The 12,881-nt window shown below is 44.9% G+C and overlaps 1 protein-coding gene across 1 annotated transcript in view; it reads right to left on the minus strand.

Moving 5' to 3' along the window:
* Nucleotides 1-2,589: 2,589 nt before the first annotated feature.
* The window catches only part of LOC125461873 (5-hydroxytryptamine receptor 7), a 48,331-nt gene continuing 38,039 nt past the window's right edge, over nucleotides 2,590-12,881 (minus strand). The window contains exon 2 of the mRNA XM_048551170.2: nucleotides 2,590-3,937. Coding sequence (XP_048407127.1) covers nucleotides 3,184-3,937 — 754 coding nt within the window. The 3' untranslated portion in view covers nucleotides 2,590-3,183. The remainder of the gene's footprint in view (nucleotides 3,938-12,881) is intronic.

Here is a 12,881-nt window from a genome sequence, read left to right on the forward strand (position 1 = left end):
ATATTGTGGTCAACAAGATCCAGCTGCTTCCAATCACTACAAAGATGTTACGATGTATACTTTGGACAGGCAGGACTTGAACTTAAGCCTTCTAACCCAAAGGTAGGGACAATATCACTGTGTCACCAGAGCCCCTTCTAAAACACTACATCAACCAACCTGTTCAGGCATGTTTTGACATATCTCTGGGGCAGTTGGGTCGTGAAGCCAGGCCATTTAGTCCAGAGTTAGAGACATTACCAATGCATCACAAGACCCAACTAAACATTAGCAGGCTTTCTGGATTACTAAACCAGTAACACTACCAGAACACCATCAACGCTTAACCTCATGGCTAGATGTTTCATTGGCTTCTCCCCATTTTTTCACAGTTTGGACGCAGCGCTGGGGAATGCTTCCAAGTTAACATTGGCTCATGTTTTATCCTGTATTTTCATTCAAGCATCCAGATACTGAAAAAAGAACCAACCGAAAATGTTCGAAACATATAAAGAGAATGAATGTTATACTTGTCAGCTGTGGCTCGGTGATAGTACTTGCACCCCTGTTCCATGTGTTCAAGTGCTGTTCTAGAAACTCAAGCACAGAAGCTTAAGTATAGTTTATATGTCCATTGGAAGGAGTTTGGAGGAGTTGACTAAGAAGATTCTTGGGTTAAAGATGCTGTTTTGATAAGGAAAAATTGAGCCCACATTTTTTGAAGTTTAGAATAATGAAGGGTGATCCAATTTAAACACTTAAGATCTTGGTTGGGAGAGGGTGTAGGGGGTGGGATTCTGACCTAGTAAATGAAGAGATCTCTGCTGTCATGGGGAATCTAGAATTGGGGAGTACAGTTTACAAACAAAGGGTTTGCATTTAGGATGAAGATGAGGAGGAATACCTTCACGTAGGCGATAGTTAACCTTTTGAAATTCTTGTTGGGTCATTGCTTGAGTAGAGCCAATGCTGAGTTACATCTTTGTTCTTTAAGTGAATCAGGGATTATGGGATGGCGGTACAGGTAGGAAGGTAAAGTTACTTACAATCTGCCATGATTTTGCTGAATGAGGGAACAGGTTTGTTGGACTAACTGGCCTACTCATGCTCCTGGTTCTAATAAACTCATGGTTTTACTGAATGTGCGCTGCACTGTTGGTGAATTCCACTTTTCAAACAGAAATGTAAAACTAACAGCCCATCTGCCTTCCCAGGTAAACATAAAAGATCCATGTCACCATTATGAAGAAGCTCAGAGGATTCTTTCCTTGTTAAGTATTTACTCCTCAACCAGCACCTAAAACACATTCTCCAGTTATTATTATGATGAGAGTTTGCTGTGTATAAATTAGCTGCTGCAATTTCATCAATTTAACAATGGATACACTTTTAAAATGTACTTAATTTGCTATAAAGCACATTGGGAAGTCCTGAGGTTGTGACAGGCACTACATAAATGCTGGTTCTTCTTTTAATCATTACCTCTTCTAATATACAATCAAAGTTGTTAATAATGACTCCAGAAGTTGGGAAGTTGCAATGCTCGACACAGGCTATTCTCCAAAATATGTTGGGGCGGGGGGTGGGGCGAGGGGAAGAGAGCTGTGATACAGAAGTAACAGTCCTGAAAAGGTGGGGCTAATTTTGACGGCTTACTCACCTCACTGTGACATTGATTTTGAAGGGACTGGCTTCTTTGGGTGGGACAGCAATGGGAGAGATCAGAGGCACGAACCAACTTGTTTTGGTGTTTGGAGATGCTCGCTGATTGAGAAGAAAATAAAGCATGACAACTGGTCTGCAGACCATGATAATAAAATGTGAGGCTGGATGAACACAGCAGGCCAAGCAGCATCTCAGGAGCACAAAAGCTGACGTTTCGGGCCTAGACCCTTCATCAGAGAGGGGGATGGGGGGAGGGAACTGGAATAAATAGGGAGAGAGGGGGAGGCGGACCGAAGATGGAGAGTAAAGAAGATAGGTGGAGAGGGTGTAGGTGGGGAGGTAGGGAGGGGATAGGTCAGTCCAGGGAAGACGGACAGGTCAAGGAGGTGGGATGAGGTTAGTAGGTAGCTGGGGGTGCGGCTTGGGGTGGGAGGAAGGGATGGGTGAGAGGAAGAACCGGTTAGGGAGGCAGAGACAGGTTGGACTGGTTTTGGGATGCAGTGGGTGGGGGGGAAGAGCTGGGCTGGTTGTGTGGTGCAGTGGGGGGAGGGGATGAACTGGGCTGGTTTAGGGATGCAGTGGGGGAAGGGGAGATTTTGAAACTGGTGAAGTCCACATTGATACCATATGGCTGCAGGGTTCCCAGGCGGAATATGAGTTGCTGTTCCTGCAACCTTCGGGTGGCATCATTGTGGCAGTGCAGGAGGCCCATGATGGACATGTCATCAAGAGAATGGGAGGGGGAGTGGAAATGGTTTGCGACTGGGAGGTGCAGTTGTTTGTTACGAACTGAGCGGAGGTGTTCTGCAAAGCGGTCCCCAAGCCTCCGCTTGGTTTCCCCAATGTAGAGGAAGCCGCACCGGGTACAGTGGATGCAGTATACCACATTGGCAGATGTGCAGGTGAACCTCTGCTTAATGTGGAATGTCATCTTGGGGCCTGGGATGGGGGTGAGGGAGGAGGTGTGGGGACAAGTGTAGCATTTCCTGCGGTTGCAGGGGAAGGTGCCGGGTATGGTGGGGTTGGAGGGCAGTGTGGAGCGAACAAGGGAGTCACGGAGAGAGTGGTCTGCAGACCATACCTGGTTGCAATGGGTGGCAAGTAGAAGGGAGGGGCAGACACTCATCCATCAGGGAGAAGTGGGTGCATGCTCTCAGGGGGAGCATTATGCAGTTAAAACACTGGTTAGGCCATTCTACTTTGAATAGTGGCAGAACTTATCCCACCCATTGGTACTTCACCATTGCAGCCTGGGTCTAGTGATCTCATAAGATCCCAGGTTGATTGGGCTAATGAAGAGTCCAGTGGGAAACTGAGTACTTCATCACATGATGCCCACTAAAAAGGCTGAGCCTATTGTACTCCCACCTTATGATATCTTTAGAACCAGCCCATCTCAGGGATTCACTTTGCTGCATGAAAGACACCTGATGAATGAAGCAGTTTCTAATGAGCCAAGACCCAGCAACAACAGTTCACAGACTTAAAGAGAATTTTTCTCTCCCTGAGGTATTTCTGTTTCAAAGTACCTTGTCCTTCTTACAGTACCAGTTCTGGCCTCTCTGCCAGCTTTAGAGCTTCGTGCATGCCCGCAGCTGAAAGTTTACGATTGATATTCCTGTACCTGCACCTCAACAGATTGTGATAAGTTGTCCGCAAGTCTCTGTTGAATAATGCATAAATGAATGGGTTCAGCAGAGAATTTGTGTATCCGAACCACATGATCGTTCTCTCCAACCAAAGGGGTATACAGCTGCACTCGGTGCCACAGATGAAAGGCCTTGCAGTGGACAGTATGAAAAACGGTAGCCAGCACACAGTGAATGCCCCGACCACAATGCCAAGGGTCGTTGCAGCTTTCTGCTCCCTTTTGAAGATTGACATGTTCTTCCTGTCGTTTTTCAGAAGTCGAGCAAAGTGGGCACACTCCTCGGATTCTTTGCGTGGTTTCCCTCCTATTTTTGCGGCCTCACTCATGCGTTTGTCACCTGGCCGAGGGAATCCTGCAAATGTATGTTTAGCAGCACTCTTCTTGGCAGTCTTGAAGATCTGATGGTACATAAGCAGCATGACTGACATTGGGATATAGAATGCCACTGCTGTGGAGTAAATGGTATAACCAAAGTCTTGGCTGATCAGGCAGACCTTGCCATCATTGATATTCTTGGCCCAGCCAAACAGAGGTGGCAGTGTGATGGATGCAGCCAGAAGCCACACACACAGGATCATTTTAGCCATGCCTTTCCCATTCTGTCTGACTGGATATGTCAATGGTCTGGTTATTCCCAAGTACCTGCAACAGAAAAGATATGGTAATTGGTGATTGTTCAATGCAATCACTTGCTATTCCACTGAGAGTTAAGAAAAATGTCTATCAGTAGGAGTGCCACCACAAAACAAAAGGATCTTTGCAGGCTCCTCTTAATTCCATGTACACAATTGAGTCTACAACAACTTGCATTGATATAGTGCCTTGAGTGTAGTAAAAGGCTCTAAGATGTTTCACATTCTGTCAAATCTGCCACTGGGGGCGCTCTTGTGGCACATCTGTAGCATCTCTACCTCTGAGTCAGGAGGCCTGGGTTCAGTTCCACCTGTTCCAGTGCTGTGTAATAATATCTCTGAACAAGTTGTTGAGAGATTTGCTGGAGAGGCACAGGCCATTTCCTACTTATAGTTACTTATGGCATCGTTTACCATTTACTATACAATTACAGTCATAGAATCATAGAGATGCACAGCATGGGAACAGTCCAACTCATCCATGTCATCCAGATATCCTAGACAAATCCAGTCCTATTTGCCAGCATTTGGCCCATTTCCCTCTGAACCCTTCTTATTCACATACCCATCCAGATGTCTTTTAAAAGTTGTAATTGTACCAGCCTCCATCACTTCCTCTGGCAGAGGAACATGCACCACCCTCTGCATGAAGAAGTTGCCCCTTAGCTCTCTTTTAAATCTTACCCCTCTCACCTTAAACCTATGCCCCTCTACTTTTGGACTCCCCAACCCCGGGGAAAAGACCTTGTCTACTTACCCTATCCATGCCCCTCATGATTTTAGAAACCTCTGTAATGTCACCCCTCAGCCTCCAACGGTCCAGAGAGAATAGCCCCAGCTTATTCAATATCCTTGTCAATCTTTTCTGAACTCATTCACATTTCACAACATCCTTCCGATAGCAGGGAGACCAGAATTGCACACAGTATTTCAAAAGTGGCCGAACCAACGTGCTGTACAGCCACAACATGACCTCCCACCTATACTCAATGCACTAAGTGATAAAGGAAAGCATGACAAACACCTTCCTCACCTGAAACTCCACTTTCGAGGAACTATGAACCTGCACTCCAAGGTCTCTTTGTTCAGCAACATTCCCCAGGACCTTACCATTAAGTGTATAAGTCCTGCCCTGAATTGCCTTCCAAAATGCAGCACCTCACATTTTCCTAAATTAAACTCTATCTGACACTCGTCAGCCCATGGCCCCATCTGATCAAGATCCCATTGTGCTCTGTGGTAACCATCTTCGCTGTCCACCATACCTCCAATTTTAGTGTCATCTGCAAACTTATTAACTGTACCTCATACGTTCATATCCAAGTCATTTGTCTAAGTGATGAAAAGCGGTGGACCCAGCACAGATCCTTGTGGCACACTACTGGTCACAGGCCTCCAGTCTGAAAAGCAAGCCTCCACCACCATGCTCTGTTGATAACTTTCTTGATAATTCTACCAGTTGCAAATAAATACCAGGCTCACGTGAATGCCAAGAGGCTGGATGGCAAACACTCACTGGGATAAAATCCATACGGTGCATATAGGATTAAAATTAAATGCAAATGTATCATTTCATAAAAGAAAAATAAATAAAGTCTGCCACTGAGGGCTGTTGTGGCACAGTGGTGGTGCCCCTACCTCTCAGCCAGGAGACCCAGGTTCAAGCCTCACCAGTTCAAGAGATGTGTATTAACATTTGTGAACAGATCGGTTAGAAACTGTCACAGTAGTAATGTCCTACCTCTGTACCAGGAGGCCAGGGTTCAAGTTCCACCTGCTCCAAATGTGTGTAATAACATCTTTGAATGGGTTGATTGGAAAGTAAAGGAAGAAACATGCCTCTGAGCAGATTTTGCCTTTCATAAGGGTAAAGAGGTAGGTTTGAAAGAAAGTGGAAAGAAACCTGATTAGGTGGGGGCTTTAAGGAGGAAGTTGCAGACCTTAAGCCTAGCATTAATTCTAACACTATTGCAATTATGGATAATTACAACTGGAAATTTTTAAGAGCTGAGAATTAGAAAATTACAGAAGTATCGGAGGGTAGTGGAGTTGAAGGAGATGAAAGAGAAAGGGAATGGGTGAAACCATGCAGGGATTTGGAAATAAGGATGTGATTTTTTTTGGTGGCTCAGTGGTTAGCACTGCAGCCTCACAGCACCAGGGATCCAGGTTCGATTCCACCTCCAGGCAACCGTCTGTGTGGAGTTTGCACATTCTCCTCGTGTCTGCATAAGTTTCCTCCGGGTGCTCCAGTTTCCTCCCACAGTCCAAAGGTGTGCAAGTTAGGTGGATTGGCCATGCTAAATAGCCGACAACGTTCAGGGATGCACAGGCTAGGTGCAGTGTTACGGGGATAGGGTAAGGAGGCTGTGTCTGGGTGGGATGCTGTTCAGAAGATCAGTGTGGACTCAATAGGCCAAATGGCCTGCTTCCATATGGTAGGGATTCTATGATTATTCAATCTATTTTTCTAATTGACCTATTCAGAGATGTTATTACACACCTCTGGAGCAGTTGGGACATGAGCTCAGGCCTCTGGGTCCAGGAGTAGGGCCACTACCACTGTCCCACAAGAGGGTCCCTAAAACATTAGTCTGAGGTTCATAATTACTCGTCTAGGGATATTGCCACTACACACATAAAATCAAAACTTTTCCAGACCTGGGACCAAAGCCAGTCATGGTGATTAACAGTACTTGATGCATGTCAGAATGTGGGTAAAAAACTAATGGATAAGCTCAAACTAATGTCAGGGAGAAAATGGGGAGTCAACCCGGAGAACTTTGGAATACTCTAATCTATAGATAACAAAGACATGGATGAAACATTCAGCAGTAAATGAGCCAAGGCAGGAGTGGTGCTGGGCAATGTTTTGAAAGTGCAAGATGAATATATGTTTGGAAGCCCACCTTGCAGTCAAATATAACACCAAGATTGTGAATTATTTGCTTTAGCCTCAGAGGCCTGTCAGTAAGAGAGATACAGTTGATACCTAGAGAAAAGAATTTGCAGTGAAGATGGAAGCTCCAATATTTAGCTAGAGGAAATTTCTGTTCACTGGATATTGAATGTCAGAGAAGCAGTTTGGTGGAGACAGATGGGGGATCGAAAGAGGTGGTGGTGATGTACAGCTGAATGTCATCAGTGAACAAAATGTTGGGTTTTCAGGTGATGCTGTTATAAGGCAACTTGGAGATGAGAAAGAGGAGGAAGCCAGGGATGGATCCTAGAGTTAACGGGGCAGGAATGAAACCACTGCAGGGGAGCTCTTCTGGCAAAGACAAGATAGATATGGGTACAGATATAGATATGAACCTGGACAATAGGGAAGCATGACAAGGCCATGTAAGGCATATAGACCTAGAAGGATGAGAATGAATAGTTTATCACTGGTCCAGTCAAATTGTATGCCTTTTGCAATGTTAACAAAAGCAGTGTGGTATTGTGACAGGGGCTGAAACTTGACCGGAAACATTCACACAGGGAATTACAGGGAATTTGTGCCTCAATGTGAGAGATGACAGCACACTCAAGGTCCTTGGAGAGAGAAGGGAGGTTAGATGGCAACTTGCAAGGACAAGGGAATCAAAGGTGCAATTTTGAGGAAAGCAATGATGCTGGCAGATTCGAAGGAGCAGGAGACAGTACCTGCGGAGGAAGCCATTAATTGTTCTGATAAAAGATCACTGAACAGAAACATTAACTCTACAGCTGCTACCAGACCTGCTGAGTACTTTCAGTTTTTTCTCTTTTTATGATCATCAACAAAATCAGTGAATGTAAGGACTGGAAAGAGAGGTTGAGTGAGCAGCAGTTTTATGCAGTATTTTCCAAACCATTACCTAGTAGTACTTCACATTGAAGATTGAAGATTGTCATGAAGCCTCAGTGGGAACAGAGAGAGTTGGGTAGAGGGACTGCGACATTGGAGGGGAGGGGCTGTGACATTGGAGGGGAGGGGCTGTGACATTGGAGGGGAGGGGCTGTGACATTGGAGGGGAGGGGCTGTGACATTGGAGGGGCGGGGCTGTGACATTGGAGGGGAGGGGCTGTGACATTGGAGGGGAGGGGCTGTGAGAATGGAGAAAAGGAGCTGTGACAGTGAGAGTGGAATGGAGGGGAGGGGCTCTGAGGGTGGAGGGGAGGGGCTCTCAGGGTGGAGGGGAGGGGCTATGAGAGTGGAGGGGAGGGGCTATGAGAGTTGAGGGGAGGGGCTGTGAGTGTAGAAGGAAGGGGCTATGAGAGTGGAGTGGAGAGGAGTGGAGGGACTGTGACCTGTTAGAGCAGGAGTGCAGCTGGTATAACTCAGTCAGAGTGCCATGGTGGTTGTGCTGCTTTAGCAACAGAGGTTTGACCACAGCAAGAGCACTGTGTACAGTTGTGAGCACTGTCAGCAGGATGTGAACACAATGAAAAGAGTGCAGGAGAGATTTACAGCAATGCCTCCCGGAATGAGACACTACGTTAAATAAAACCTGCAGAAGTCCAGATGATTTTCTTTGGAGAGAGGAAGGCTAAACAGAGAGACTTGAAAGGAGTTATAAAAATCATGAAGGGTCCGGAGAGAATGATAGGCAATTTATTAGGATTGGGGGAGAGGGGTTCAGTGGGGGAAGGGAAGGGTTGGTTTTGTGGGGGGGGAGGAAGGGGGCTTTCAGTGGGGGAAGGGAAGAGTTGGTTCTGTGGGAGAAGGGAAGGGGGTTTTCAGTGGGGGAAGGGAAGAGTTGGTTCTGTGGGAGAAGGGAAGGGGGTTTTCAGTGGGGGAAGGGAAGAGTCGGTTCTGTGGGAGAAGGGAAGGGGGCTTTCAGTGGGGGAAGGGAAGAGTTGGTTCTGTGGGAGAAGGGAAGGGGGCTTTCAGTGGGGGAAGGGAAGAGTCGGTTCAGTTGGCGAAGGGAAGGGGGCTTTCAGTGGGGGAAGGGAGGAGTTGGTTCTGTGGAAGAGGGGAAGGGGGTTTTCAGTGGGGGAGGGGAAGGGTTGGTTCAGTGGGGGAGGGGAAGGGTTGGTTCATTGGGGGGGCGGGGAAAGAGTGTGTGTCGGGGAGGAGAGCGTAGTCACTGGGGAGCCAGAGGAGAAGTGGGGGCGGCGGCCAGTGGAAGAAGGGAGGGGAGTTCAGTGAAGCAGTAAAGGATGCTTAGTAACTTGTTTAGCTTTTTGGAAGTGAGCGTGGCTGGGATAGGATGGGTGGGGAAGGCTTAAAAAGAGAGTTTCTAGTAGGGTATATCTTGAATTCGAATAGAGTCTGGAAATAGTGAGCATTTTGGCAGAGTCAAGGAGGAACTATTTGTGGTTTCTGTGATCCAGCCAGATTCAGCAACGAATAACTGAAATAATTGTTGGTCATGTCCATCCAAGTCTGTGTACCTTCAGCTTAAGGAATCAGAGTCAGTGGCTGTACCCTGATGCCAGCTAAGGTGTGAGAGAAACTAATGGTTTAATAGAGACTGGAGCATTAAAAATAGACATGAGGGTGTAATTGAGCAGGTCTAGAGATATAAAAATGCCATAATTTATGAAAGTTCAAAAGCTGGTCAGCCTGAAGCATGTTTTGTCTGGGGGGAGGGGATGTGTGTGTGTGGAGGGATACAAGCAAGTGATCAGAGATGCACTTATCTGTGACAGATATGAGGGAGTAGTGAAACCATATGCAATGGCAAGGCACAGGAGTTGACTGTGAATATGTGGAAGGAAATCTATATAAAGAAAGAAATTGACAGAAGATAGGAAAACAGTCACCTCATAGGAAATAGCTCTAAATGAATTGAGATAGAGAGCAAGAGCCAGTCTACATTTCCAATAATAATACCACAAATGAATCAAATTTAGACCGTGAATTCAGGTAGATTGTCTTTGAAAATGATATTTAAAATTGCAGTGAAGGTTAAATATTGAATCCTGAGCCAGTTTAAAGCATAATAGAAAGGTAATGGATGAATGTAATCAAATGTGATCAAAAGCAACCAGTCTATCAAATACTCTAGACATAAGCACGATCAATGTGAGTATCAAGTGACTTTTAGAATGTTGATTCAATGAAGAAGGAATGGTTGTGATTGAATACCACGACAATCTACTCGACTAAGCGCTCTTTATCAGGAACCAACACCACATTTTACTAACTGGCTTTAAAAAACAATGCATTTCTAGAAATCTTATTCCTTTTTCAGACATAAAACCTTGAAATTTCAGTGAAGCAGATTAGTAAATCCATCCAACAACTCTTCATTACAATTGATCATTCTTCTCAATTAAATATTGATGTGAATTGTGGCAAAGCTTTTTCTTTTCTGTACATAATTGGTCTCTGAGAAATCTAGGTTGTTGCTAGTGACTGAATAAGTCTAGAGCCAGAAAATGCTCTGTGACAAATAATTGTTTGAAAATCAAGTTGCATGTTACTCTCAGCATTACAGAAATCTTTATAATTGTTTCATCACCCTATGTGTAAAATGTCACAATGGGTAATTTCAGATTCCAGCTGGCAACTCTTTGGTCATAAAAGCTGATTGGAAATCTGCACTGCTGGATAGAGTTGGTGTTTTCTGAAGGATAATGCATGTGTAAAGACACTTAGTGCATTCTAATGGTCATGGGTGTTTTATGCACAGTAAGTAAGGCATCACTGATTTTTTTTAAAAAATTCATTCATGGGAATGAGGGCATCACTGGTTAGGCAGCATTTATTGCCCAGAGGGCAGCTAAGGGTCAACCACATTGCTGTGGGTCTGGAGTTACATGTAGGCCAGGCCAGGTAAGGATGGCAGTTTCCTTCTCTAAAGGACATTAGTGAACCTGATGAGTTTTTCCCCCAACAATTGGCAATGGATTCACAGTCATCATTAGACTGTTAATTCCAGATATTTATTGAATTCAAATTCCATCACCTGCTGTGGTGGGATTTGAACCCAGATCCCTAGAACATTATCTGGCTCCAAGGATTAACAATCCAGCGACAATACCACTAGGCCGTTGCCTCCCCTGATTGGGAGGCTATATTGTTTTTTATATTGAAGAACAGACTATGCAAAAACACCTTTGAAACTACCTGAAGAACCTTTCTACATACAATAGGTCAGTAATGTCTGAACACAGGTTTGAACCAGATTGACGTGAAACTAGAGAATAGGTAGCAGCTCCTACTAAAGCCTTGTTCAAAGTTCCACGGCAAGTTTTTGAAGTGTCCAACTCCAGCATATTGGTACCTACAACAAAAGGCTGTATTTTCCTGGCCCATTGGTGATGGGCTGAGGGTTTTTAGATCTAGAAAAATAGCAGGTGGCGATGTCAAGACAAGATCCTGATGTCTTCTCATCACCGTGTTATCTTGTCTGTAACATGATTTGCCAAGTTAAGGGTCACTCCCTGCTAGTGAAGATATCTTGCCCATGGTGGATAGACCTGTCACTGTGTGGACATCCTGTCAGGTGAAACCAGGGAGGCTCTCTGTTATGGATGTCCCTTGGCCCATGGAATGATCCTTTTGTAACAGATGGCTTCACATCAACAATGCTGCTGGTGCTGATTGACTACCACATCAGAGTTCTTTCCCCTACCACCCCTTGACCATTGGGACCTAATTTCTAAGCACTTGCTTCCCACAATTTGACCCATTAGGCTTTGAGATTACTCCACCAATGCAGAGCTCTCTCCCAGGGTGTCCATGTGCACGTAAAGCTTCAGCAATAGCCACTTTGAACAGGTACTGCTGAATGGCAAGCCATCTGACTGGGCCCACTGCTTTTGAGGTCTGGTCGCTGCTCTCAATTAGATGGTTGTGCCCATTCAAGTTGACTAACAGTGAAAACATACCACTCCAGATTCTGCTAACCACGTAAGTGGGGCATGACTTGGTTTTGACTGAAGCCGTTGTACTTCCAAACTGGCCACAAATTACGGTGCATTGCATTTTTAGTTTTTGTGCTGTCACTATTTCCATCATGGTCGTATTTATTGTCCATTCCTGGTTTCAGCTTCTGCCTTCCCTGAGGCAATGGTGCTCTCACAATGCTGGTTGGTAGGGAGTTCCAGAAATGATGAAGAAATGGAGGCAATATATGTCTCAGTCAGGATGGTGTGTGACTTGAAGGGCAATGGGGAGTGTGTGTTTGTGAAGCACTGCTGAATTTCTTTTTCTCAGTGATAGGGGCTAAAGGGAGGTAGCTGTTGTCAATTTGACCTTGTTGATTTGTTGTGGAATAGCTTACAGCTGGTATGTGCTACAACCATGCTGCACTGGTGGTGGAGTGCATGACTTGTGTTGTTTGATCTAAGTTGCACCTATTTAAACTATTTCTAAAGTGACTGTATAGTGTAACAAATAAGCTACATGCAACAATGAAAAATTCAAGGAATCATTGGTGATGTCTCCAGAGGCAGGAATATCAGCCATAGATCCTGCTCCTTTAAATGTTGCAGTCATGTGCAAATTAAAAGCAAAAATCTGCCAGCATTTCCCACCAAGTTAGGGGTGTTGTAACATGAACACACAACCTTTTGACTGTTGTTCTGTACATATTTGACTCAGTTGAAAGCATTGCTTGAGAGCTGAAGACTTGAGACATGGGACCTATTTATTAGCAAATCCACGTACTTCAAAATCCAAAATACGCCTTTAAATTAAGAGCTGTTTCATAGCATGGGATGTGTATAAACTCACAAAGGAAACCACCAAGTGCTGTGATACCAGAGAAATCTAAACTTAGAATGAATGATGCAAAGTACAGAAGCAAATCCAAAACACAGTGTTAGTCACGCACCGTGCTTACATTTCGGCAGTACTAAATTGAATAATTCAGCATTTATTATCGAGAACTTTCCTGCTGTTCCTGCGTAGTAGCTGGGCTGTGGGGGTGAACTATACAGAAAAATATCTGCCTACGGAGACTCAGTGAGAAAATAGAGTTTGGAAGGTGATATTGAGACATTGCAGGATTAATAATGAACCGATTGTGAGGGGA

The sequence above is a fragment of the Stegostoma tigrinum genome, chromosome 20 (assembly GCF_030684315.1).
Source record: "Stegostoma tigrinum isolate sSteTig4 chromosome 20, sSteTig4.hap1, whole genome shotgun sequence".
NCBI lineage: Eukaryota > Metazoa > Chordata > Chondrichthyes > Orectolobiformes > Stegostomatidae > Stegostoma > Stegostoma tigrinum.